The sequence below is a fragment of the Dermochelys coriacea genome, chromosome 4, assembly GCF_009764565.3.
Source record: "Dermochelys coriacea isolate rDerCor1 chromosome 4, rDerCor1.pri.v4, whole genome shotgun sequence".
Classification (NCBI taxonomy): Eukaryota; Metazoa; Chordata; order Testudines; family Dermochelyidae; genus Dermochelys; species Dermochelys coriacea.
In genome coordinates, this window is record NC_050071.1 from 70,948,957 (window position 1) to 70,971,665 (window position 22,709).

The 22,709-nt window shown below is 38.6% G+C and overlaps 1 protein-coding gene across 2 annotated transcripts in view; it reads right to left on the reverse strand.

Annotated features, from left to right (window-relative positions):
* The window catches only part of LOC119854620 (probable ATP-dependent RNA helicase DDX60), a 73,590-nt gene that overhangs the window by 10,075 nt on the left and 40,806 nt on the right, over positions 1-22,709 (reverse strand). The window contains exons 17-33 of one of the 2 annotated variants that reach the window (XM_038399393.2): positions 21,887-22,036; positions 21,243-21,362; positions 19,924-20,019; positions 18,176-18,291; positions 17,124-17,266; positions 16,720-16,829; positions 16,232-16,336; positions 15,969-16,097; positions 14,984-15,111; positions 12,266-12,424; positions 10,380-10,521; positions 8,575-8,727; positions 7,176-7,280; positions 4,654-4,854; positions 3,357-3,461; positions 2,409-2,550; positions 332-453 (exon numbers count right to left, since the gene is read on the reverse strand). In XM_038399393.2, the coding sequence (XP_038255321.1) occupies positions 332-453; positions 2,409-2,550; positions 3,357-3,461; positions 4,654-4,854; positions 7,176-7,280; positions 8,575-8,727; positions 10,380-10,521; positions 12,266-12,424; positions 14,984-15,111; positions 15,969-16,097; positions 16,232-16,336; positions 16,720-16,829; positions 17,124-17,266; positions 18,176-18,291; positions 19,924-20,019; positions 21,243-21,362; positions 21,887-22,036 (2,226 nt within the window). The remainder of the gene's footprint in view (positions 1-331; positions 454-2,408; positions 2,551-3,356; positions 3,462-4,653; positions 4,855-7,175; positions 7,281-8,574; positions 8,728-10,379; positions 10,522-12,265; positions 12,425-14,983; positions 15,112-15,968; positions 16,098-16,231; positions 16,337-16,719; positions 16,830-17,123; positions 17,267-18,175; positions 18,292-19,923; positions 20,020-21,242; positions 21,363-21,886; positions 22,037-22,709) is intronic. The other variant, XM_043513341.1, reaches the window with a different exon arrangement.

Genomic DNA, 22,709 nt, shown 5'->3' on the forward strand with positions numbered 1-22,709 from the left:
AGCAGCCTACAGTCACACAATGTGATACTCTAAGATCAAAAGAGAGGTTAGCTCTCTCATAGATCTGTTGTTCAAATTATCAACAATCACTTAGCCTACCTCTCTGTTTTATTTTATCATTCTTTAGTAAACATTTTTTAAAAAAATAAGAGATTTCATCTTACCTTTAATTGAGCATAAGCTTTCGTGAGCTACAGCTCACTTCATCGGATGCTGTAGCTCACGAAAGCCTATGCTCAAATAAATTTGTTAGTCTCTAAGGTGCCACAAGTACCCCTTTTCTTTTTGTGAATACAGACTAACACGGCTGCTACTCTGAAACCCATCTTACCTTTGACTGGTAAAACTTCTGTTTAGATTTAATAACGCTGGCTGGGATATATCTTCTTCCAAACAGATTTGCCAGTACTAGCACTAGCTGTTCCATCACCTCTTTCGAAAATGTCTTTGAGTCTATTCAAAACAGAAAACTCAGACAGTCAGAACAAGGATGTTGGGATTAAAGCCTAAACTAGCCAATACCTTAAGAGTCTGGAAAAACTCATGTAGCAAACTTTTTAATTCTAGGAAAAATATCTCTAATATATATACAAACATACATATTTTTGCTACTTGTGATATAATGTGGGTAATGTGTCCAAACTCCATTACACTACATGGACTTGGGAGGAACTAGGAGCTGCCATGTTGTGTGTCTAATATTTTGAGGGAAGCCTATTGAGAAAATTTTACTGAGGCAGCTCTGGCTTTATCAAGAGTCTGCAGATTTTCTTGATTTCTTCAAATTTGGTTTTAAATTTGAACATAGCTCTGGTTCCCTTCATCAGCAATCTCCTTTTGACAATGGACAAAGACTAAATATCTGTGATGACTCTTGTAGATCTGTTAGTCGCCTTTGATGCTGTAAGACCACCATGAGCCATTGTTCAGAAAGTTCCATATTCTGGCAGGGATAGAAAGAACCATGATGAGCATCTCTGTTGTCTTCTCTCTGAGAAGATTCCTAGGGTGCTATTCAGCAATTGCACATCTACCCTCAGGAGTCTCTTTCTTGTGTTTTTGTTATGCCTCTTGCTCAACGTGTATGTAAGGCCACAGTGTGAGATAGTGAGGAATTTTCAGACGTGGCTCCATAAGCATGCTGTTGACTGTGGCAGACAGCTATGACTAATGCAGGCATATCTTGAGACTATGGGATCCACTTTATAATGTTATCTGTATCTCTATGAACCCAGGCTTGTATGTTGGCTGGTTGGGGAGGGTTACAGAGCTCCTTTCAGGAACTAAAATAAGTGGGGGGCAGTTACTGCAGACCCTGAGCCACAGGAGTACCACCCCCGGGGGAATTGTACATACTGGCTCAGACTAGCTTCAAGAAACCAGGAAACAAAGAAGGGCTTTGGGGTATACAGGTTGAGTTTAACCTTAATCAGGGGGGTTCTTACTTTGATCCAATAAACTGACATGAATCTTTGACCAAAGTGGAGGATGGGGAAGAGGCTGCTGAATTCTGCTGAAGGTTTGGAAGAACCGGAACCAGCGAGGGTCACCATAGGACGGATGGCTGTATGTGTTTGTCTTTTATTATATTTTCTTTGTAATCTCTTTATCTAAAATAAATGCACTGTGCTCTATGTAAGGCTGTTTGGTCCCTAGTAAAGTACTATCTTAGTCCTTGAGAGAGAGTGAAACTGCAAGTGCTGAACAAATCAGACCTGCAGGAAAAATCACAGTGAATTGTAGGGGGATGCAGCCTACATGCCAGGTCTGGAGGCGGATAAATGCAAGTCCCTGACCAGAGAGAGGTGATACTGGAAGCGTGAGACCTAATGGACCCTTTGAGCAAACCAAAGAGAGGTCATAGATGCAATTATCCAAAATTGCAACATTCACTCATCTTTTTAATCAGATCAGAACAGTGCAGTGTCTCTGTTTGTTCAGTGTGTAACTGTGATAGGGGTTTGGATGATGGCTAGTTGGCTGAAGTTCAGTTGTGCCAAGACAGAGGTGATGTTGGTTGACTGGAGGAAATAACCAGAAGAGATGGAATATATCTGGGTTCTTTTTTCCCATATATATGTAACTTGTCTTCTACTCTTTAACAATTATTTTTAATTTAGTGTCAATTTCTTAACTTAATAAAAAGGTAGTCGCAAAAAGAAAAGGAGTACCGGTGGCACCTTAGAGACTAACAAATTTATTAGAGCATAAGCTTTCGTGAGCTACAGCTCACTTCATCGGATGCAAATGCAAATGCATCCGATGAAGTGAGCTGTAGCTCACGAAAGCTTATGCTCTAATAAATTTGTTAGTCTCTAAGGTGCCACCGGTACTCCTTTTCTTTTTGCGAATACAGACTAACACGGCTGCTACTCTGAAACCTAAAAAGGTAGTGAACATGAACTTACCTTTCCTCATTGGCTGGCACAGTTTGTGGAACAAGCCCTTCACAAGAAAGCTGACTAGGACAAGATTGGAAGGTTCGTGATAATGCAGATGGCTTACAAGTCCAGCAAATCCCATGGTGTTGCCTTCTTGATCCAAATATCCCTAAAGAATTAAACAAACTAGTAATATATGACTGGACCTTGTATTAATCCTTGTATTAAATGACTGTCATTTTTGTAATTTGGACCATGATATTGTTCAACATTAAATATGCTCATGCCACCATTGTGGAGAATTCTGTGACTCTGGGAGTTGCATAGAAAACCATTCTCCTCTGTTCCACGCCTTGCAGTACAGTGGATCATTCTAGTAGTGTGAGATATAATATAAACTTAATTACAATGGAGCATTATAACCACCAGATATTGCCCCTAAAAACTGCAATAAAGAGTAAAATCAGAGGTTACAGTTTCTGAGTGTTTTAGCTGTACTGACTGGCGTTTCTTAAGAATGGTGGTATCACATGTGATACTTACCGACTAGATTGTTAGGCTCAGCTCTCAACCTACCAAGGCTAAAACATGTGACAGTGCCCTTCAGATTATGTATTATGTAATAAACATCTCAAATGAGATACAGAGCCCCCCACTCAAAAAAATAGGAAGATGGAACCATTTGAAATGTAGTTCTTTTGCACAATTTGTTTTTTCTTAAAATATCATGATTCAGCATTTTTGATATAAGTAATTTTTAGTGAAAACCTCAGGCTTGTGTGGAAGAACTGAGGTACATGTACAACACAAGCAATAATAACCAGGATAGCTGGTTTGATCTATAAAATAATAGCATTCATAGCACGTTCATGGACACGTCCCTGAGCTCATGTGGAGCTCATTGCAGGATCAACGCCAAAGACTAAATGTAGAGATAAACCATTTCATTAACAGAAAGACAAGGTGGAATCTTACCTCCTTGACAAGAAATTGCAAAGAAAATAAAAAGTAGAGCTTTAATATCTCCACGACTCTTGGCTGGTTGAAGGAGAGAAGTGAATGCTTCAACAATGATAAAACCTTAGGAGGAAAAATACTTCAATTATCACTCTCTAAAATGTCTGAATTAGTGACTTGCTAGGGAATGCCCTGCTTATGATCAACAATGCTCTGGGGATCTTTTGGGAGAAGGGGGGATTATGCTGTTGGGGACCTCAGGGTACCCTCATGGGGAGGGTCTGTGTATCCATTCCCCATTCCACTTTGGGGACAAAATTACTCTTGGATGCAATCTACATAAGAAAGAGAAAAGGGAAGAAGAGGTGAAGGTGTATTTATAAAAGACAGTAAGATAAACTTCCTCTCCCTAAGCAGCTGAGTCCTCTTTCTCTGCTCCTTTTCCCCTTCCCTCTGCCTTCTTACTGATATAAGAGACAGCTTGTTGTTTAAACCACTCCAGGAACACTGCAACATGGGGAGAAGGCGGTGGCATTTACTGTCCTATTGCCCCTTAAATCTGTCCATGCCCTTTTGTATGGTTTTGTTCCTATTACATCTGTTTCTGGACACCTCACTAGCAGTAAGACTGACAAAATTTGAGGGAGTTCAGAGAAGAGGAAAAAAAAGATCAGAGTGCTAGAACAATTGACTTCTGAGGAAAGATTAAAAGAACTAAATAAATGTAACTTGTCTAAAAGCAGCTAAAGGTGAGACAATGTAATAATCTGCAAACATTTGAATGGTGTAAACATCAAATAGGGAGAGGAATTGCTGAGATTAGTACAAAGAGTTTCCTGGAAATAATAGGATGAAATTAACAAAGGGAAAATTTAGGATGACTATCAGGAAAACTTGACATTGAGATCTATTAGGATCATTGTCTGACGTATTTAATATTACACAAAATATTAAAAATCTACTGGAGGATTTTATAGGGCCTTTTCATCTAATTTCTGTGATTGTAAGATCTATATAAAAACAGTATAGATATATTTGATCCAAATACATATCACTTAATAAAATTAGATTCCACTGAAAACAATGTGAACAGTGTAGGGAAAGGGAAAGATCAGAATTATTTTGCATTATTTAATGTGTATTAGAAATCTGAAATTCCCCCATTTATTAAAAACAGATTTTTCAGGTTAGCAAAAATACATATTTAGTAATTTGGTGTCAAACTAAATAAAAATTCTTCAACATGTGATCTAAAAATATATAACAGATTCCATTATCTAACTGAGTACTGATAGCCTACAACTACATAATATACCTTTGCTTTTGCATCTTCTTTGTCATCAGCTTTTGCAGCCAACAGCATAAGTCTCAGTGCCAGGGAAATATTCAGAGGGAACTGGCCTCTCAGCTGAGGTACATTGGATTTTATAAGCTTGTCTACTTTTGGCAATGGAATGTCATAGAAAAACACACTTCCCAGCAAGTCTTGACCACGTCGTCCAGCACGTCCGGACATCTAGAGAGAGCAATGCCAACTTTTTATTTTTTCTCATTTCCATGATAGCACAAAGTCATTGCAATAATGCCAGTTATTCTGGTTTGAAAGAAGCATATCAGAGGGATTTTTGATTCTGTCAGTACAGAAAGACAAACTGTGAATCCATAATATGTATTTATGGAGGTGCTACTCTTCTAGATAGGGAAGAGAGGATCTGAGATGCAGGGGAAGTGGAGAAATCAGTGGAAAAAAAAAGGTGCCACAAGTACTTCTTTTTGCGAATACAGACTAACATGGCTGCTACTATGGAATATTTTTATTGGGACTATTTTTGTATTCTTCCCACCAGTCAAGCCAGGTGCCTTAATCATGAGTCCAACAGTCAGGCCTTAGAGGAAAATTTAATAAACCTCTAAAATAGCTTCTTGGTAACCAGAATCATGATATTGTTAAGGTCCGATATCTCAGAACCTTCTGGTGAAAGCAAATGTTGGTACTCCTTGGGAGCTGACAATGGTACAAAGTTCTATTTTTCTGATATTCCATTTTTTAAAGTAGTGACATTTTTATATAAGGAAAACCTGTCAGAGGTGCAGGACTGAGTTTTGTCCATCCTGGAATTCAGGCGCACTTAGTTTGATTGGATGGGGTGTAGTTCCTCATTTGGAAAAAGAAAAAGGAGACATCTCTCTGACCCTGATTTTTATTTTAATGGCAACCATTTGAATTTCCTCAGGGGTAAAAATGTTAGAATAAGTCCAGGGGAGATTGGGTAGAGGACACAGGGTAGGTAAGGTAGCAAAGGAGAAGGATGTCCCAGTGGTTAAGGCACTTGCTTAGAACTTGGGAGAACCACATGCAAGTTCCTCCTCTGCCACAAGTTTCCTGTTTGATGTTAGGCAAGCCACATAGGGTATGTCTACACTGCCATTAAACACCTGTGACTGGCCCATGTCAGCTGATTCGGACTCACAGAGCTTGGACTACATGGCTATTTAATTGTGATGTAGATATTCAGGCTTGGGCTGGAGCCTGGGCTATGGGACCTCGCAAGGGGGTTGAGTCCCAGAGCCCAGGCTCCAACTCAAACATGAACATCTACACCACAGTTAAATGACCCAAGTCAGCTCTCATTGGCTAGCCACAGGTGTTTAATTGCAGTGCAGGCATACCTATAGTGTCTCTGTGCCTTAGTTCTCCATCTGTAAAATGGGGATAACAGTGCTTCCTTAACTCACATGGGTGTTGTGAGGATAATACATTGCAGGTTGTGAAGCACTCGGACTATACTGATGGGGGCAATGTAAGTAGGTTGCATTAAGTAGGTAGAAAATGCAGAGTAGATTGATTTATTTTATGACTTGGAAATTGATCATATGTATGGCCCTACCAAATTCACAGTCCATTTTGGTCAATTTCATGGTCATAGGATTTTTAAAATAGTAAATTTCATTATTTCAGCTTTTTAAATATGAAATTTCATGGTGTTATAATTGTAGGGATCCTGACCCAAAAAGGAGTTGGGGGGGTCACAAAGTTCTTGTAGGTGGGGTTGCGATTGCTACACTTACTTCTGCACTGCTGCTGGCAGCGGCACTGCCTTCGGTGCTGGGCAGCTGGAGAGTGGTGGCTGCTGGCTGGGAGTCCAGGTATGAAGGCAGAGCCACTGCCAGTAGCAGCACAGAAGTAAGGATGGTAGGGTATGGTATTACCATCTTAACTTCTGCTCTGCTACCTGCAGAGCTGGATCCTCAGTCATTAGCTGGCACTCTCCAGCCACCAAGCTCTGAAGGCAGCAGTGCAGAAATAAGGGGGCATCGTATGTTATTGCCACCCTTACTTTTGCACTGCTGCTGGCGGGGCGCTGCCTTCAGAGCTGGGTGCCCAGCCAATAGCTGCTGCTTTCTGGCTGCCCAGCTCTAAAGGCAGCGCAGAAGTAAGGGGGGCAATACTGCAACTGCCCTAAAATAACCTTGCGACCCCCCTGTAACTCCCTTTTTGGTCAGGACGGCCAATTTGAGAAACCCTGGTCTCCTCCCGTGAAATCTGTATCATATAGGGTTAAAGCTCACAAAAGACCAGATTTCATGGGGGGAAACCAGATTTCATGGTCCGTGATGTGTTTTTCGTGTCTGTGAATTTGGTAGGGTCTTAATCATATGCCTAGAATCTTCGCTTGTGGTGTGTGTGTTTTCCCTTTTTCATCAAACTTTTTAGACAGAAATATTTTGACCAGTTTTTTATATATATACACATATATAGCTGTCCAAAACTTCTGTCTAAATATATGTATGTGTGTACAGATGTGTGTTAGTTAAACTGCCTGTGTATTTCAATACCTGTCTATAGTTCAGAGCATCCAAATACACAGAATTCTGTGTGAAGACAACCGATTTACATGGCATGTTGATTCCTAAAGCGAGTGTTCCAGTAGCTGTAACCACCTAGGAAAATAAACATAAGTATCGAAAATTATATTTATAAACATGTGTTTCCATTCTGATAGTCTTAAAGATAGAAATGCTACATAGAAAATTAATGCACCTCTGTACATTATTACTTCCAGGTAAGGAAGATAACAGGCACCCACAACAGATATTCCACCATTGAAATCATGGAATTATAAACAGAGTAAATTAGGTACAGGCAGTAGCTCAACAAGTGAAAGGGAGACTGGTGAACAGACAATATGGAGCAGCTGTGGAAAATCATTGCTACACAAGTAAGGGATTACTGCTGCCACTTTCATTTTTATTTGGATTTTTAAAATTATTAACATCATAATGCCTTTAACGGTTAATGTACAACTTGGTTCCCCCCTCAGTGATAAGTCATAATTGCTTACACTAACTTAGTTTGTCCATTTTTATGTGACTTCTTCTGTCTTCTTGTGCCCTGGTTGCACATTGTTTTAACTAGGGTTTGGTGTGTGGTTGCTGTTTGGGTTTTTTTGGTGTAGGGAGGCGCAGAAGGATTGTCTTGGCTCTCACAGAAAGTCAATTGACTTTTCTATCTCAATATCCCAATCTTACTTATCATGCTTATCTTTAGCTTAAAAAATTCTGAGCAGTTTTGGATATTCAAATAAGTTTGTATGAAAGAGCCAAGTATTTTTATTATTAAACACTGTAAAGTATTTTAAACAATTTATATTGAAAGACATACAAAACAAGGCCCTGATCCTGCTAATATTTATGTTTAACTTTATTCACATGCACAAATGTAAATATTTGCAGGATTAGGGCCTAAGATTCTATTGTATTTTCTCTTAGGTATTTTAAAATGGTGTCCGTTTGGTATGCAATGCAATTTGTTCACTAAGGCAGTGGTTCCCAAACTTGTTCCACCGCTTGTACAGGGAAAGCCCCTGGCGGGCCGTGCAGGTTTGTTTGTGAGCATGGAAGCGGCGCAGGCCGAGAGAAGTACTGGCTGCTGCTTCCAACAGTTCTCATTGGCCTGGAGCAGCGAACCGCGACCACAGGGATCCACGATCGGCCGAACTGCAGATACGGCAGGTAAACAAACTGGCCAGGCCCACCAGGGGCTTTCCCTGCACAAGCGGCAGAACAAGTTTGGGAACCACTGCACTAAGGAATACATTTAATGTACATTTTGTGGGGATTGTGCTTGCACTTACATTTTCCCCCCAGTAAGTGAGGAGATTATGTGTAAAAAATATTTAATTCTCAAAGCAGATACTGTTGTATACTTAAAAAAAAATTATGAAAAATGATGAACCTGGATAAATCCCATCCTGAAGAGCATCTCCACCATCTGTCTTCCTTTTTGTGACACAGAAGCATGATGATATCCAATTCCTCTCAGTGCCAGTGTTTTCAGTGTTTTATTTGTTTTCATGAACTTCACTTGATGAATCACCTTCTGCAAAATCTAAGAAAATGAAAAGTTTTAGATATTTTTCATTTTTATTTACATTCATTTAAGCCAGTGCCAGAATAGAATACAATTGAGTCATTCATTGTTCTAAAATTACGTGCTTTGGCCAAACAGTGCTCTCAATAGGAAATCTGTTACTACCAATGAGCAAGAGATGCAGATGTAGCCTAAAACACTACTTGGGTTATGAGATAATCCTGTGGGTTGCCAGTGACACATTTCAAACTAAATAACACGTTGGTTAAACCTCTTTTCTGAGATCTGATTCATTGAATTTAGTCAAGGTATTTTTTGTTTTTTGGTTTTTTGCAGTTCAAGCAATTCTTACACCTTTACATGGAGTAAAACCTAACTAAGTGAGCATTTTTAATTGATATGAGTAAGAGTGGCAGAAATTTCTATAGTGCTCATCACTGTAACTTTTTTTTCCAGCATAGAAAATCAAGCAGTAAGAAATAGATAAAGGGCTACATTCTGCCACTCTTATTCATTTGAGTAGTACCTTACTCCTCCATTAGTCTACTGAAACCAATAGGGTATACAGTGCTACTCAACATGAGTATGACTATCTGAAATTGACCTTGAGTTAAGGTAACAAATAGCTGGAAAAAGAGTCAATCTGTAGTCCCTAAAGTGAAATCAGGGCCAGCAAGAGGCCAACTGGGGGATAAGTAAATGTTTGTGTGTGGCATATATATTTTAAAGTAGACAAATATATTTTAAGTCTAATAAAGCTAATATCTAATAGCAATCAAGACAGACTGATTTTAAGTTTGCTAGCAACTAATGGTGGGGAGAGTTTCAGACTCTGGGATGTATTTTTGAAATATATATCACATACATTTAAAAATTTATTAATTTTCAAAGTAAAAGGGGGCAATTTATCTCAGATACAATGTTTCATTTTGATTAATATTTAATTACCCTTATAATAGTTTTACCAATAAAAGTAAAAGCAGCAATGTAATACACTTGGACATGAAGCCATCACCCTTAGGAAACTCCAACTAGTAGAAAATACTCAGCAACATTGGCTATCCTGAGCAAATCAGACCTGTCTTCTACTCTCTACACTGACTTTCCATAGAACATCAAGCCAAGTTCAAGGTCTCGGTCCTAATCATCAGTGGACTAGCCTGGGTTTAGGAGATCTAAAAAATCATCTAAATCTTTGGGATAAGGACCATGGCTCACAGCTCTGCTTCTTAGGCACAATGGAACTTTCTAACACAAGAATAAAGCTTGTCTGTGCGGGAGATGGAATTTTCTCGGAAGCCAGTCTCAGAGTATGGAACACACCCCCACAGGGAGCTACAGGCTATCACAAACCACACCACATTCCATTCCAAGTGCAAGGTACACTTCTTTCACCTTGTCTTCTCTAGCAAACACTTATCAGCAAGTACATTTAAAGAAACATAACATTAGAGGCTACACTGCGCACAGTTCTCCCCCGGGAAGACAATGAGAGAGAGAACCAATCATACATGACAGAAGTTAGTCACATCTCTTAAAGACTACTGGAAGGTGCTCAGATACTACACTGATGAGGGCAGTAGAAGAACCTTTGCAGAATAAGTTCTTTCTCAGGGCCCAGCATTTATTATTGGAATGTAGAATTAGCAGCACTTTTGCTTTTTTCTTACCTCTGTATCAACAGCTTGGCTATTTGCATAGGTGCAATCCGGAGGGATTTCAGTTATCTTCCCAAGTTTTTCCATCAAATTTTCATGCTCAGCCTCCTCAAGTATCATTTTATCAATTTTACTTGATGTAATTTTCATGCCACTATACAAAATACACTTTAGTTGTTAGTTTGAACCTTTATTTAAGAAAATCTGCAATCGGTGTTTTGAAAGTCGTTCACTACATTTTATTATTTGTTTTTGTTTTGTGATATTCCCACCAGACCAATCCTTCTGCCAGATTGTACACAGTACACCATCAGGCTGATGTTTGTTTTCAGATACAGGACCTACTCCTGCTGAGGTCAATGGCAGAAGTCCCACTGATGCCAGTGGAGCAGGGTTAGGTCTATGAAAAAATATGAATGTGTTCGTCAAACACTCCACTTCTGACTCAACTGAAAAATGATACGAGGGCAGAGCCTCGAGGTACCACAGGTGGGCAAAAAAATGTACAATCCAACTTGTATTCAGTTTTGATTTGTATTTAGTTTTTGTATGAATTTGGTCTGATATACCTGAAAAAAATCAGAAAGAAAATGTTTGTTGTGTAACAGGGTGGCCCTTTAAGGATGGTAAAGGAACCCTCTAGGGATCAGCCCTAGCCCATGTCAGGGTTTTTCTCCAAAGAAATAAATGATATACAGGGGGTACAGTCATTGGGGGTGAGAAAGTGGTCTTGGAAAGTTAACATGGAGTTTGAGGAAAATCTAAACTACTAACTCTGGTTTAGGGCCCAAGAACAGAGCTGTGAGTAGGGTGAGCTGGAACTCTTGTCTCCACTCCTGTTAGGCCTGGTCTACACCTAAAAATTACATTAACTTAGGTACATGACTCAGGGCTGTGAAAAACTTCACACCCTGTGCAATGCAGGTAGGTCAACCCTAACGCCCACAGCTAAATCAATGGAAGAATTCTTCTGTCAACCTAACTACCATCCCAAGGAGAGGTGGATTAACTACACTGATAAAAAGAAACTCCTTTCATCAATGTAGGAAGGGTCTACACTACAGGGCTACAGTAGCAGCACTAAAGAAAAGGAGTACTTGTGGCACCTTAGAGACTAACAAATTTATTTGAGCATAAGCTTTCGTGCGCTACCGCTATGCTGCTGTAAGGTAGACATACCCTCAGTGCTTAAATTTGTGCTAGGGCTGAGCCCAGGCATCTCTAGGCTTGACAGTTCATAGCCTGGTCTCTCTAGGCTTGCCAGTTCATAGCCCCGGCACCTCTGGTGTGCCACATCAGTTCTTTTATGTGCATAACAGATTCAAGTAGCAGAGCAACACTCTGCCTCCACTCACATGTCACAGCTGCCAGAGGAACATCCCTGAAATGTTGCACTGCTGCTAGTGTGATACTTGAGCCCCAATGCATCTTTCATTACAAATTAAGCACTGCATACCCTTAATGATGAGAAATCAGACTGACTCTGACTGGCTCCTGGTGGTACCAACCACTCCATCTCTCTCTCTCTCTCTCTCTTTCTGAACCTGGGATATTTAGTGTACTAGAGCAGCCAGACTATCGTCCTAGCCGCAACAAGGCATGCTGGGAAAAATATAAAAACTGTCTCTTTTGCACAATCAGGGAGCTAGGCTTGCTATGGGCTCTCTGGAGAGGTAGGCAAGTAAGCATTATATTTTTTTAAAGAAAGTTCTTTGAAACCTTGGCTAGTTTTTCTTTAGACAGTCCCAGAGAAAGACTACAGGTAGAAGGGGAAGTAAGAGAAAAATCAAGTGTTTTTTAGTTTAGAAAGGTCTCTTTCATATAGATGTGGTACAAGAAGTTAAACATTGAACCTAATAGAAATCGTTTCAATAGATTCAAATGCAAATAATACTTACACAGTCTGATTCTTCTGCATGGACTTTTCCATTTTTTTCAATCTGTTTGTTAGCAAATGTACTTGCTTTTCAGTCTTTGGCATTTGTTTACTCTTTTGCTTCTTCTCCAGACAGTTTTTTATATTTTCAGCCCATTTTTCCACGTTTTTAATGTTGAATCTTTAAAATAGAATTTAAAAACTAGGTAACTCATTAGTAACTAGATTTCTCAAATACATTGCCTCTACATACTGTAGAGCACTGTTGTGCATGCATTCATGCAGGAATATCTTTGTGCTGTTTCCACTTCTTAATGTATAAAAAGATGGCCAACTATCCTGGCTGGAGTCATATGTCTCAGTAAATGTGCAAAGCCATATTCTGAGCAAGATTCTAATGAGATGCAAGATCCTGCCACCCTGATTTCTTATCTATCTTCCCAGAATTTAGATACTGAAACATACAGAGAGGAGCGAGGACAGGTATGAATCTGTGAAAGAAACATACTAAGAAAATGCCAGCTACATGTAAGTAAACCACAGTAATTTTCTCCCTATGAAACTGCTGTTACAGAGCTGCATCATTGGAATAACCAGAAAAGGTAATGCACTACACCTTTGTGAAATGGGTGTCTGGTATAGCTTCCTAATCAAGAGATGAGTGCTACACATTTCAGTGCTACACATTTGTGTATGTTGTGAAGGATCATGCACAATCTCACATTGCTCATATTCAAGGAAGCAAAATAAAAGAGAGGAAAGCGTAAGGAAACGTATCCTCCACAGAAAGAAAAAGGCTTCTAAAAGAACATCCCAATCCAGGCCAACATCCGCGAAAAATTTTAAATAAAAATGGGGGTCCTCTGGTTGCTAACATTTTAGAATCGCTGCTATAGAGAATTATTGCTCCTCAGCAATCCCAAACTCTTCTTCCTCTATTCTTCCTGTTCCTCCCTCTATATAGTTAGGCCTTCCCTCATTAGTTATCACATTTTTTGGTATTTCCTTCTATAAGTGATATTTCTCACAGCTGAGCTGGGGCATGACTATTTTGTCTGTCTGTGACCCCATCACAGAAGCCATGTGTCCAGACAGCAATGCGAAGGTATGACCGCAAACTGAAAGTACTGATACTACTAGTGATGGAGCTGAAAGCTGCTGCTCCAGGAATGCACACAAGGATACCCAGGCTGCCTCAAAACTGGATCTCTATGGCTGAGCCTTTAGATTCAAGGACCTCTTCATTCTTTTTCCTGTGCTTCAGAACTGATACGGCAGATGCATATTTGATTCACATTATCTGAGGCAACAGATCAGAAAACCAACAAGGCATTGAAGCCAAAGTCATCCACACCAAGAATGAAAGTAAAGACAACTCCTATTTTAAGAGAGCTTAAGAGTCACATTCTGACTGTGAAGAGTGACCAATGTAATGGTCAAAGTGTTCAGATAGGGTGATCAGTATAATAATGACATGAGAAAAAAGGAACAGGCCGGGCACTTTTTATCAGTGCCCTTTTGCCCCACACCAATATACAACTTATCCAAGAGAGATCCTTTGAGGATGTGAGATGAATTTACAACCTGATTTGTCATTAGCCATCTTGACTCAAAATGAGTGTTTAGGAAGACAGCAAAAACAACAAAATTTCTTCTTTTAAAATTTTGAAATATCTAAACCAAAATCCCAATAAAGAAGAGTTGGAGCTTGAAAAGGATAATGGTAGAAATCTAGTCAAAACTACTAAGTTCTGAGATTTGGTGGCAGATACAAAAAAAATCCCCAAGAACTGGATATATGCAGGAACTCACACACCTACACAGCTTCTAAGTACAATATTGCATAGGATATGAGGTTTCTTGACCCATTTAGACTAACTACTTTTTAACATAACATGGTGTCTCAGGCCATCTAAGAAAGGGAATCTGTGGAAATATTCATGAATGTAAACAATCTTTTAATTAAAAATATATTTAATAAATAACAATGACTTTTTCTTCAAATTATCAGTTTTGAGAATTACAGTGGAAGGTGTACTGGGTCTTCATATTAACCCAGTAAAGGAGAGCTGCTTGTTTGTTTTTTGGGGTTTTTTTATTTTAATTTTACAGACACCTGACAGCCCACAATTCTGTACCTATTCTTAGCTACAACAAGCATTCAAAACTCTTCCTTACACTGTAAAAAGTGACCCTTTGAATACCCCAGCCACGCCCAACAACTTGTCACAAGAACAGAAGCTTCTCCACACAGTTAGGTACAAAATCATGCTATTCACTTACACATGTGATGGACTTGCAGCAAAAGGGTTAAAGAGTGATTATTTTTAGTCTAAACTATTTCAGATTTAATGGTAAAACTATTCTGTGCCAATTACATTTTCCGTAATATTGCTATACCTTGGTAGATTCCTTGGCTTCATGACATTTTCTTTGATTATCATAGAAATGTAGGTCTGGAAGGGACCTCAATACATCACCTAGTCTAGTCACCTGCACTGAGGCAGGACTATGTATTATCTACATCATCCCTGACAGGTGTTTATCTAACCTGTTCTTAAAACCCTCCAATGACAGAGTGCTTAACTATCTTGACAGTTAGGAAGTTTTTCCTAATGTGTAACCTAAATCTCCCTTCCTGCAATTTAAGCCCATGTGCAATATTTCATGCAATATTATGTGCAATATTTCTCCACTATATACATTGTAAAGTTTTTTTTATTGCATTTGTGTGACTTACAGAAAAAACAATGCAGGCAGTTTATCCATCTGTCTTAGTTTTTCCACAAAACATGGGAAATTGTTCTCCATGTTTTTTTCTGAACAATAGGTAGGATAGGGTTTGAGTAACTTTAGCACTTTGTTAGCCTAGAAACAGAGATAATGATTAGATGACGAATATGCAAGGTTCATTCTGGAGTACTTTTTTAATAAGGCCGCAGATTTCTCTTATCTAAAATGATTATCAGTTCTAGTCTGATCACAACCTTGACTTTGGTAAGTAACAGAATTATTCCGCATCCTCAAGATGTTGTATGTAGGATAACAGACTGCCTAGCACTAAATTTCTGTTTGTTAAAAGAACAGATTTTGAAATGTTTAAATATTTTTAAAGGAGAACCAGAAGGCAGGAGGAAGATAAGCAATTATCCAAATTAATAATCAAAAGCACCTTAGAAACCACAGCTACAAGTACAATTTGTACTAACCTTTTATTGTACAGATCTGGTCAACAAAGTAATTACAGCAATACTCATTAAAATGGACAAAGTTATAACTAACACTCAAATCTACCAAGTAGTACACAGAGAGTGTGGTGTTCTATTCTACTATGTTATATATTTTCCTGAGTTTTTGCCAATAAGTCTCTTGATACCATGTTTAGTGTTAATGTAAACCCTGAGATTTTTCTAAAGCCTAGAAGACCATCAAGATCATCATTCATCAATATATCTGCAAAATCTAGTACATAACTTGTCAGACACTCAGATTAAGATCAAGTCATCAAGTTCAGAAAAACCTAAGTAATATGGTATTTGGAAGTCACAAACCTAAAAAGTTCCAAAAATATTCATAATTTTTTAGAACACTTGAACACTAAAAACTGCTTTTAAAAATGACATGCATTAACTCTCTAACTGATGGAACTATAATTGCTTTGTATTAAATCTAGCTTTCTAGTCATACATGAGAAGAATGTCTCATAACTTGATCATTGTAGTTACCTTCATTCTGTTGTCATGTACAATCCAATTTTTTAGCTCTTCCTTCAATTCTTCTTCATATTTTCTTGCATCTGCTTTTGTGATTACTATTTTATTTTTAAAATGTGTAAACTTCTCAGGATCTAGCTCCTTAAAAACAGGTAACAGAAAAACTATGTTGTTACAAAATATGTACGGACAATGTCGTCTGGCAAACATGCAATGGCCTCCTAAAAACAACTGCTCAGACTAGTTGTGAAAATATATAAGTGATGCGTGCTTACGTCAGCTCTTGGCCAGTTTTCCCAGACTTGTACCATGCAGTCATACAGTAAAATACTTTCTCGTGGAGAAAAAGCCAGGTCTGAAGGGAAGCCATATTTACCTATCTGTAATACCAGAAAAAGGAAAGCAGAGAGGATTTATTGTTTGTATGTATGTGTGTAGGGAGGAGTTCCCCCTTCATCTTCTCGTCAGTGGACAAGTGTTTTCCATCTTGTTCTACATTGCCCTTCCTTAGGTTCTTGTGTTGCAGCAGCCATTCTTGAGAGATAGAAAGACAAGACAGAATTTGTCTTTGAACATGAATGCTGCAAAAATGACACAACATGAATCCTTCTACAGGGGCTCAATCCCTGTTTCTGCATAACCCCTGCCTTTTTTTAACCTGGGCAGGGAAACTGGGGTCCTTGCAAGATGTCATGAAGGTATGTTTTCTTAATTTTATGGTTCATTTCAAAAATGGTTTTGTTTACTATACCATTAAACTTACATGGTCCACAGTTAGGGCAGCACATGGGTGATAGTGATGAATTTTGAAGTCATTGTCCTCTAGGGAACACACATATTTTTCCAGATCATTGTATCTCTCTCCATAAAGCACTGTAAACAGAATAGTAAGTTTCTACATCTAAAGCAATTTTAAAACTAAAACCAAAAGGCCACCATTTTCAAACTTGAGTACCAAACTTGCACATCTAAGCAAATGGTCTTATTGTCAAAGGTGAAAAGCACCTTCAGTTATCACGGAAGTCAGTGTTAGTTGTGGGTACTCAACACCTTTGAAAAATCTCATTTTATTAGACACTCACATTTGCTGATTTTCACCATATGCTTTTTAAAAATCAGATATAAAGGACTAATCTGGTTTTTTAAATGTTGCATTCTGATACGTACCCAATTTAACTTTATATGATTTATTTACTGTCTTGATATTCTTTTGTTTTTTAGTGCTTTTCTTGGTAGTTGTAGAAGAACCAGAGCTTTCTTCTCTTACACTTTCAACATGCTGCCAGTACCTCTTTACTGACTGTAGCCACCTAAACAAAAAATAATGCATTTGCTGGAAAAGTAGTGCAATGTAACATACCTGCACAAATGATTTTTTTTATATATTCTAATAAATCAACCACTGTAAGTTCTTCAAACTAGCAAAAGCAAACTGCAGACTTCTCTGATACTCAAAAAATACTATGAAAGATATCCCTTTTAGTAAAATAAGACCAAGAATAAGAGAACAAAAGACATTGTGTCATTATGGAATAAATTCTTCCCTTTTAAATTCCTCAGATGTGAAGAAAGCCTTGAATGTTGTAGAACTGATGCAATTTCACTCTGTTGGGTAGCAGGCAGTGGGAAGCCTGCAGGTAGGGTCTTAACACCTAATATAGGCTAGGACCCAGCTTTGTAGGGCTTCCCTATGCCCTGGCAGATGGGGTCTTGGCCAGATGAGTGGGGGGAAGAGGAAGAACTGGAGATTCACAAACATACAGATCCATTAACTAAATGCTCTGCAGCAGCTAAGGTTATAGTAGCAGCTACAGAGTAGCTCTCGAGCTTCTACATGGTCTGCGATGTGAATTGTCTCCCTTGACCCAGATGGACCTCTTTACTTGGTTTATGCATTAGGTTCAAGGATTGGCCCTTATATAAATGCAAGTCACCTAAATCATCCCCTCCCATGACACAACTCACAGAATGTAGAAAGTTATTCCAGAAACTATATCCAGTGAACTGTGCTGAATTTCCTTCCTATTGTCTCATGAAAAACTCTGTGGGACTGCAGAGGGGGCAGGGTATGCAGCCCAAGATCATGTAAACTGCTTGATAGCAAGGTAAGGCCCTAAAGATGTGTCTTCAAAATACACAGAGATAAAAAAAGCAAAGCAGTTCAAATCAAATAAGACAACTCATTTTGCACTTTCAAGAAAATAACGCATTATATTTACTCAGTAAGATGTTTGGGGTTACTAATAGTTGCAGAGAGAGCCAAAAATGGACATCGAATCAAAACTAGAAGGTGCTCCCAAACTTCTGCTCCAATTTCACCACCAAGACAATGGACCTGTTATTGGACATAATATTCACTTTTAAATATGGACATTAGAAAAAAAAACCCTAATTTTTTTTACTTTCTATACTATACAGTAGATTTACAATATTTTCCCCACTGTCCTGCCAATTTTCCAAGTCCTAACAAAGTAAATTAGACTCTTTTTGCACACAGCAGGGGAAATAGCAGCACATTGCACTTCCATAAAGTTTTCCAGGATAAATATATACTATTTAGAGACAGGGTCTGATGCTGGCAAATCAGGTCAGATCAATACCATACGCCAATTTGCTTGTGTATTACTATAGATCAAAGTGAGTAACATATACATGTGCATTTAGATGTTTAAACTTCATGAAAACTAATGTAATGTTACTTGTATTGTTTTTTGCTTATCTGTTCCTGTTATAATATAATGGAAAACATTTACATGGTGTATACCCTGTAATTAAATAACCCATCAAAGAAATCTTGTGAAATGCTAATGAAGGACTTACGGGCTTTAACAGAAAAGTCTAATTCCAAAGCAAATGGCCATTGTGGTGATGACCTGAGGTCAGAGACTCAAAGTGGATTCCTCACTCATCATTATCAAAGGAAAAGTCCATGTGAGTAGAGACATTGTCAGCTCTTTTAAATATGGATTCAAAGAAAGAAAAATCCTTTACTCTGGACTGTTTGGATTCTAACAGGGAAGAATAACTGAACTAGAAGATGGAGATCTTCAGAGTTATTCTGGGTGGCCCCGAGAGACTTCTGGGAAACTGGCAGATTACTGTATCTCTGCTACAGTTTGCACTGACAAACTGTGACTCACCTGCTAATATATTTTCTCTGCTTTAAGCTCTCAAAAATTCTCATTTCCTTTTCTTAGCTAATAAACCTATAGTTAGTTTGCTATGGAATTAGCTGCCAGAATTCTCTTTGGTGTCAGACCTGGAGTATCAGTTGATTTGGGGTAAGTGGCTGGTCTGTTGGGACTGGGAGAAACCTGACACAGTGTGATTTTTGGTTTAAGTGACCATTATCACAAAGCCCAGTTTGTTTGGGTGGCAAGATAGACTGGAAAGTCTAAGGGGACTGCCTGTGACTCCATGGTAGGACTGGTACAGTGATCCAGGAATTCAAATTTATTACTGGTTTGGTGAAATCTGATTATAGAACATACCACCGGTTTGGGGTGTCTGCCCTTGTTTTCTGATAGTCTTTCCTGATGTAGCCACTCACAGTTGTGAGCCACTCCAGACAGGATGACACAGCGTGCTCCTGATTCCCCTGTGAATAGAACCCTATTCTATGTGAAAGAAGAGAGCTCAATATTGCACTTAAAACATCCCTCATAACTGAATTACAAATGGCATTTCCTTTAGACATGGAGACATTTTCTTTAGAATTCCAGTGCTTCAGGCCAGCTGAGAATTGCAATGAACAGGAGACTTTAAAAAAATGAGTGAGGGTGATAGTACCAAAAGAAAAAGGTGCACAGACAGCTGACCAAATGCTGTTGGAAGAGGGAATGGAGCTTGTTGGAAAAAAAATAGAATATGTCCATATAAACATGCCAAACTCACTTAGCTTCTGACATTTTATTTAAACAACCTTTAATAATTCCAGTGGAAGCAAAGAAGGACAGTAGAAATCTACCTCATCAAATATAACATATCTGATCCTTTTGGCCCATTGCTGGCGGTGAGGTGACAGCAGCAGGATTTCTAAGCATTGAGGCACTGTCACTAGTACCTGAAAAAATGTTTGCAGCCCATTAGTTTGAAACCTGCTGACGAATGACATTATTATAAGACATAGTTTTTATAATGTAAATACACATTTTTTATTTTCAGTGAATAACAGCTAGAGGTGGCTGATTCCCCAAAGGTTCAGAATCTGGGTATGTCCCAGATAAGCATCCAAAATTTCAGATAATCTAAATATTAGCTGAACTAGCCAAACCATTATAAACCCTATCCACTTTCTTCTTAAATTCTTCTTCTAATAGATTTCTCACCAAAAAAAGGGAATACTTATCCTGTTACGGGGTAACTGAACTGGGGCCAAAAAAGCTCCAGACTGCAGAATACACAGTCCCACAGTACAAAACCCCATTCTCGAACACTATATGAATCTTCTCTAATAAGAACCAAAATTCAATTACTTTTTTGTGCCAGGAATGAATTACTACATTTAGAAAGTAAGCTAACCTGGTGATGACACTTATTAATTTATATTTTAAATGCAAGATGTAGATTTGTTTTAGAAAATAGTTCAAGATCCCAGAGACTGCAGCCAGTAGGAGCAGCTCCATAGACAGCCAAAGCAGGGATGGCTGTAGTGAATGGAGGAGGTAAAATGGGGCCCAGCAGGTGCCACCTCTTCCCCCAGCACCTCCTAGATCCAGAACTGTGCAGGGGAGACACACACCCATTTTGGGAAATGTAGGGCCCAGGTGCTGCCTTCCCTTCCCCGCTGCCATGTGGCCTTGGGGAAAAACTGCAGAGAGGAACCCATCAGAGACTCCAGTTGGTAGGAGCAGCTGCAGAAATAGCAGTGCTAAATTAAGCTGCTTATCTGCTTTACTCCTTGAAAGAGAGATGAAACTGAGAACATACTTGTTAAAAAAAGCGGGGAATGATTTTCAAGATCGTTAACTTCAGTGTATATTATTACCCACTGATCTAGAAAACTGGCAAGTAAACAAACCAGTCTGTTGTACACACAAGATCTATCATCTCTATTGGAACTTCATGTAAAATGAAGTGAGATTCAAACATCAGGAAAGGTCTTTTCTCCAATTTCTCCAATATTAGTGTTTTCTTCTGTTATATTCTGATGTCTTTGGAAGTTCATAGTTTAAAAAATAGTGCCATGATGAACTTTTTGCGGTGCAGTCTACTAGAAATTCAAACTTTGTTATTTAAATAAAGAAGCACATCATATAACAACAACTCTGAAATAACAGAGTATACCTGACAGTTCAGAGCATCATGGCGGTAATCTCTCGTGAAAATGCCACATACTACCATGCCATCGGGCAGTGTTTTGTTAAATCGATTATAAACAGTCGCCCACACTTGGTTAACAAGAGCCTGATTATTAAAGAAAAGCAACACATCAGTAACATGTCAATAAAATTTAGACAGCTAAGAAAATAAAAACTATAAACAAATAGGCTATTTCACCATTATATTACTCCAATTTTATACCAATGTAAATACATTAAAGTCAATCCTGAATGCAAATTACAGTGAATATTTTATAATGTAATTATATTTATATTTATAATTTTTAATGTTTTATAATAGGCTCGGACCCAGCATGTGCTATAAAACTGCAAACATCATACAAAAAAATAGTGTCAGGTGTAAGAAAACAAGACAACATCAAATATGTTAAATTCTGATGTCCTTACTTAGTTAAAGCATTCACTGATTTCAACATTGAATAGAAGCTTAAGGTTTTAACTCACTTGGGCCAGATCCTCAGCAGGTGTAAATCACTAACTCCAGCAAAGTCAATGTAATTGAGGTTTTGAGGATTTAATTGAAATATGTTTTATTTTGCTGTAAATAACTTTTAATTAAACTATGCCTTCTACTCATTTAAGCCATACCTTTGTTGGAGCAACATACACAACCACCCCCTCGTTACTTTCTTTCAGGATTTTCTCCATGCAGTAGTAGGAGGCATATGTTTTCCCTGATGAGGTAGGGGCTACAATCACTGCAGATTCATTATTATCTACAATGTCAAGAAGGTCTCGCTGCAGATAAAGAGTGGCATGGATTGTATGTCAAGACAGTATCTTTTTTATACAGTTCAAGATATTATGATACAATTAAACCCATTTCAGTTCACCAGCACACAATAATATTTTCTTTTTACCACTGCATAATTCTATGCCACCCTGCTATGGAAAAAAACGTTTCACTCCAGTGCCTTCTTCCCTACAGCCATGCTTCCACATAGACCTTTGTCTCATCCCAATAGGGGCCTTCTCCTCCTGAACAAACTCTACCTGCTCCATACCCAAAGACTCTTGTGGAGAGATAACAGAGCAGGACTTAGAACTACAAGCTAGGAGCATATGGTCTTGTCCTCTTGGCTCAGTGCTTCTCAGTAATGGACCTTCTTTGCATGCATGGAGAGACTAGTGAAAAGTTGGAGTAGCATGCTCGTTGCTGTTATGACTTCCCCTCCAGACATGAGATTCTGGAATGTCAGTCTTGCCTCAGATGGTCTTTGCCTGAGGTCCCAAAAGGAGAGGCTTCTTGGCCTTATTATTGATTCTTATGGGGTATGAAGTTTGCTCGCTCTGCCTTATAGCACCTCCCTCCAAAGCCTTTAGAAAATCAGATGCAAGGCTGACTTTGTAGCCCTCAAACTCTGTCCAGTAAAGTTTGAATTAGGTCATCATTAATGAACATCAACTTGGA